Source organism: Prionailurus bengalensis, chromosome A1, assembly GCF_016509475.1.
Source record: "Prionailurus bengalensis isolate Pbe53 chromosome A1, Fcat_Pben_1.1_paternal_pri, whole genome shotgun sequence".
NCBI classification, from domain to species: domain Eukaryota; kingdom Metazoa; phylum Chordata; class Mammalia; order Carnivora; family Felidae; genus Prionailurus; species Prionailurus bengalensis.
In genome coordinates this window covers 133578517-133584535 of record NC_057343.1, presented here as the reverse complement: position 1 = coordinate 133584535, position 6019 = coordinate 133578517, and the positions used below count along the sequence as shown (strand labels likewise).

At 37.2% G+C, this 6019-nt stretch overlaps 1 protein-coding gene across 1 annotated transcript in view; it reads right to left on the bottom strand.

Annotated features, from left to right (window-relative positions):
• Positions 1 to 1797: 1797 nt before the first annotated feature.
• NLN (neurolysin) overlaps positions 1798 to 6019 on the bottom strand; it is a 102464-nt gene continuing 98242 nt past the window's right edge. Inside the window, exon 13 of the mRNA XM_043591304.1 lies at positions 1798 to 3675. Coding sequence (XP_043447239.1) covers positions 3541 to 3675 — 135 coding nt within the window. The 3' untranslated portion in view covers positions 1798 to 3540. The remainder of the gene's footprint in view (positions 3676 to 6019) is intronic.

Here is a 6019-nt window from a genome sequence, read left to right as displayed (position 1 = left end):
CAAGCTCTATGAAGTAAGCAGCCAGAATGGATGCCAGGTCACGTGAGCAGAAACAAGAGAGCCTGTGTCATATTCACCATTTACCTTTTCTTGTACATACACAGTGGTCCAGATGCACGGGATCTATATTTTATTAGGAAAGACTACAAGGTAAATTCAACCAAATAAAAGCTCAAGAATCACTCACTGGAGAGGGATGTATGAGGGGTTCTGTTCACTGGCCCAGTTTTTCAAGATTTTTTTCAAAGTCTCCATGTATAGCATTACTGTGTGTGTGTTAGAAAAGGCTACACTGATCTAGTATTCAGATTTTATAACCTTTACCTTTTGCCCTGATACAGTTGGGACTAGATGAATCACTTAGGTGGCTCTGTTTCCGGTGCAAGTTTCTGAAAAAGACAATTGAAAAAGTAAATGTTGCACATTGACTGGTTTTCAAAGAAAATGAAAGCATGTCTTTTTTTTCCCCCCCTTTTATTCCCACCAAACTCTTGTAAGAGAAGGCATATTCAATTTTGAAGGGCTATCCAATTTCATATGGGAGATCTGTAACTATAATAATGTTGCATTGAGAGAAGAAGGAAGCCTTGGTCACTGCATCTATTTAGATGATATATGGTTTCTCTTTTTACACTTTTAGGGGCTCAGTTAACCACCTCTAAACCTAATTTGGGGGATTAGTGTTTTAATTCAATTCCCTCAGAGCATGGAAAATTCTTCCTGTGCATGAATGCAAAGGAAAAAATGAATAATGGTCATAAACAAACCAGCTGATCCACCAAAGAGACAGGATTGTTATACACATTAATTCATATACAAAGGCTAAAGGCAAAATGGGAAATAAGTCATTTCCTATTACTTAAGGAAAGTACAAGCATAAAATCATATCATTTAAAAATTAAAAAAAATAATTTTCTCTATTTTGGCCTCATACACAATGCAGTTTGTCAAGTCTATAGAGCTACAGATATCCACCTTTCATCATATTAATTTTAGAAAAGCAATATTTTCACATAAATAGCTCAGGTGGTAACTCTTCAAGATCACTTTTAGTTATTCATTTAGGTAACATGTAGCATTTGCACTAAAGGGAAAAAAAAAATCTGTATTAGGTGGCAAAACATCATGGCTTTTCTTTCTCTTGTCTGTAGTAACCTGAAACAGACCTAAATATCTTGGGTCAATAATCAAGACAGACCTTATTATATGTTGCTCAGCTCACAAACCTGAAGTGTAGCTTGGCTAATTACAATTTTTATAGTTATCCACCATTGAGAACCTTACCAACACTCTATACTCTGATATGAAAAAAAAAAAAAAAAAAAAAGGGAAGAAAAAAGAAAAGGTGGATAAATGGCCACATTCAAAAAGTCTTTTAAAAATTAGTTCTGGGGCTCCTGGGTGGCTCAGTCTGTTGGGCGTCCGACTTCGGCTCAGGTCATGATCTCACAGTCCCTGAGTTTGAGCCCCGCGTCGGACTCTGTGCTGACAGCTCAGAGCCTGGAGCCTGCTTCGGAGTCTGTGTCTCCCTCTCTCTCTGCTCCTCCCCTGCTCATGCTCTGTCTCTCTCTGTCTCAAAAATAAATAAAAACATTTAAAAAAATTAAAAAAAAAAAGAAGAAAATTAGTTCTTAGTTTTTAATTATTGTAAAGAGTAAGTATTTGAATTTGTTGCCGTGCTTTGGTAGATTTTAAGTATCATATATGGACTCTAAATAAAAAGAACATCATAGCACTTTTGTTTTCTTAGGCATTTCAGCTTAAACATTAAAGTACGAAAGAAATGGGAGTTCATTCTTATGGATAATAATGCAACTTTATTGTGTGCAACCTGTTTCACACCAAGAATTAGTTTTTCCATGTGAAGTAAGTTGAGATTGAAAATGATAAAGTTATTGTTAAGGAGACACACAGAAAGGCAATAGAAAATGCTGAAAAAAGTTTCTGTCTGAAACTGGAAAACAGAACAGTCTGGAAGAAAAAAAAAAAGATATGAGAAGAGTACTACAGGTTACTAACACCAAAAAAACTACTTTGTGGGAGAGAAGGGCCAGGCGATTATCTCAGAAGGGAGGGTTGGATTTCATGTGCATTTTTAACGTATTTGCTTGGCAATAATAATCCCGGAATTTTCTTCTGCGTTGTTAGAGCTCTTAACCTTTCCCACTGTCTATAATTTTATTATGCAGCATAATATATATGTTTTTATTTAGCGCAAAGTCCATCTGTCTAATTTTGTCCCTCGCCAGCAAAGTCATACCTCAGATACACAGCGGGAACCAACTGGAAGACCTATCAGAGTATATGTGAAGTTTGGATTTTTTAATTAAAAATTTTTTATTATCCTATTTTGGTTTTCTTACTGAATAGACTCCTAGGGAAAAATAAGTCCTGTGAGTTTACTGGTCTGCTTTAGAAGTACAATTTAGACTCACAGAAATGAAAGTTAAAGAGAGATACAAAGTTTTGCTTAAAATAAAAATCACCAGACAAGATAGGCTATGAAATCCTCCTCCCTGTGGTTGAGGACATGTAACACTTTGGAGCAGCTGTCCTCAAACACTTCTGTCCAGAACCCACTCCTCTTCTGGAGTTTCTGAACTCTTTCTGCTCCACACCACCTTCAGCTCTCTTCCCTAAACTGCCATTGGTGATATGTATATCTGTCACTTTGGGTGAGATGGTAATAAAGGAGGCAAAGTCCGTACCACTTATCAGAAACACGAGAAGAGAAACATATCCTTGGACTTGTTTTAGTGTTCTAATTGGCAAATATGCCAAAGGACTGACAACCTTGTATGCTGTGGTGGAAACGAACCTCTGATGCAAGATCTACAATCCTCTAACGCAACATACAAAAGCAATATACATAGGCCAGTTCAGTTAAAACTCTTACTTTTTTTGGTACTCTGTGATAGGACTTTAGAAAAGATAAATCCCAATGGTGGAACATAATATAAGTGCGGCAGAAAAGTAGAAATAATGAGGCCTGAAATCCAAAGATAAACGCATTATTGAGGCATATTCCCCTGGCCCTTAGGTATGTGGACAAAGAGGTCACGCGTTACTGTGAGACAGAGGGTCAAAGGTGACACAGGGCTCCAAGAAAATATTTACCAGAGAAATGTGATGATTCATTTATCAGTCCAGAAATACCAAGTACAAAACTTCAAGATATAAAGAAGGATCAAATTATATAATGTATATGATTCAATTTAAAAATTCTTAGCCCTCTTACATTATGTTATCTAGATTACAATAGTAAAAAATCAAATTACATTCATATGAAACTTGTATAAAAAGAAATCAAATCCATTGTTATGAAATTTTATAGTACAATTATTTTCTGATGGGTCTTTTCTTAGGTCATGGTATTTATAATTCCATTTACATCTGTGTAATTTTTCAAAGTGAAAAACAAAAGACAGTCAATAGAAATCTAAACTTTCATTTGCAAAACTCCATTCAGTTTCCGGGCTAGTAACACATGGTGATGTCGACTTGTCCTCCAGACATGGACTGCTACCAAAGATCCCCAGTTTATGGAGCATGCAGGCCTCTACTCATTAGGAACGCTTTTTGGTTTGGCTCACGTTTCAAGAAATTCTGCAGCATGTCCATGCCGTCCAGAGATCCCCCAGGTTTCAGGATTAGGTTTCTGTATTTCATTCCAACCTAATAAAATAAAACATCACACCTAATAATTCATTGTTAAAGCAATTTCCCAAACCTCTAGATGCAAAAGAAAAAGAAGGAAAGGTGAAGAAAAAGGGACTTTGACTTTACTTTGTCTGGATGTTCTCTTTTGCCTTAACTACAGCTCTACAGAGCTGTACTTATTTATTTTGGTAGCCATGAGAGCTGAAGCTTAAACCTCCAGTCTTCTATGTTCCTCTTTATTACTGTCTTATCTCCTTAGAGTTTCAACGGTGAGCAAACAAACAAAAAATAGCCAATGGAATGTATAACAGATTCTTATTTAGTAGCCCATCTCAAATGCTATTTCAAAAGAGTTAGCAAACCAAGTGTTCAAGAAGACCACAAATAGGGGATTTGTGTACCTAGAACCAGTGGCATCACCACTGCCAAAATGGCTTCTGCTATGTTTTTACAAGGGGTTTATAAAAAATACCTCATCCTTATGGATGGCGGTAGGACAACAGCACATGTCCCAGGTGTAGGTTAAGTTATTTCTGTGGGCTCAGAGCTAGGAATAAGGACCTTTGTAAAGTTTTCCTTGGGGATGAGGTCTGCAACCTTAAAACACAATGTAGTTACTCTGCCTTTATTTACATAAACGTAGCAGCAAGTAAAGTGAAAGAAAACGACTGAAATTCAGTATCAGTGTCATTCATTATTTTCACTTCCTTTTCATCATCCTTTTAGGGATACCAAGCAAGACAATTCAGTGAAGAAAAATTCCAAATATACATATAAATAGTTCACAGAGTAACACTTTTAAATTTATATCCATTAAATCATTTGATCAATATGACTAATAGTCTTTCTGACAATAATAGCTAGAGAATTTTCAGAGACAAAAGTAACTTTTGACTTATAACAATAATTCTCTTTGGTACAACCATCAGAGATAAGTCTAGTCAAATTGTTAATAAACGAAAACGTCATAAAATAAAAATTTTGGGGTTTATCTTTTTGTTATTAACAGAAATCATCTGCAGTTTATTAATCCTGACAGGTTAACATCAAACTTCCTAGTCTGGGCCCTGATTAGGAGTAAATAGTCAGTTACCTTCTTGTAAAGTCTAGGGCAGCACACAGTCCAACAGGAATATAATATAAGAAACATAAATAACTTAAAATTTTCTAGTAATCACATTTTAGAAGGTAAAAAAAGTCAAAATGGTGAAACTAATTTTAATAAGATATTTTAACCATATATCTATGTTACTTCAGCATATGTCAATATAAAAATTACTGAGATTTACTTTCTGTGGTAAGTCATCAAAATCTCGTGTGTGTTTTTCACTTTTCCAGCACAAGTTTTTAGTTATGCTAGCCACATTTCAGGTGCTTGACAGCCATAGGGAGCTACCACAGTGGACAGGGGTAGGGCCTAGAACACAATGTGATCTTTAGAAGGGCTTATTGGACAATATTCTAGTAAGACAATGAAAAGGCATGTAGTAATCTTGTTGCCTTATGTACAAGTTTTAGATAAATTTTCCTAAAGAGGGTAGGCCTGTAATCACTGATACTCGAATTCCTGAAAACTCTGGTAATGAAGACTTAAGCTAGACTTAATGTTCTTTGGGGGGGGGGGGGGAATGATGTGTAGTTTTTTGCTTGGTCTGTAGCAATCCATTACTGTTAGGCTAGCAATTGGGAACCTAAAATGTGAGTGATGGCTGATCCTGCCATAGACATTATTATTCTAAGAAGTAGCAGCTTAGAGCTCTGGAGCCCAAACACAGTCAACCTCCCTTTTCTTTCTTTCATTGCCCCAAATGCCTACATTTGACCAGTGTTAAATCAGTAGGCGGAAAGGGTAGGATGGGGAAGAAAGACGGTGCTCTCCTGGATCTTCACCCCTTTCCCTAAGAAGCCACCACAAAAATAGGGAGAACTGGGGCTCCTGGGTGGCTCAGTCGGTTAAGTGACTGACTCTTGATTTTGGCTCAGGTCATGATCTCATGGCTGTGCAATCATCCTGCATCCGGCAGCTCTATACCCAGCAAGGGGCCTGCTTGGAATTCATTCTCATTCTCATTCTTTCTGTCAATTTCTCTCTCTCTCTCTCTCTCTCTCTCTCTCTCTCTCTCTCTCTCCTCCTTCCATACCTCCCTCCCTCTGACCCTCCCCTGCCTGTGCTCTCTCTCTCTAAAAAAATAAACAGACATTTAAAAGAATCTCCCACAATGTGGCTACCTGACAAAATAGTCTCATTTTGTACAGAGAACTGCAGTTCTAACCAGCAAAGAGATGTAGGTACTTGAGGAGTTGCATGGCACTGTGAAGAGGCAGCTCAGGGCTCCTCTGACCAGTAAGGTCATCGTGG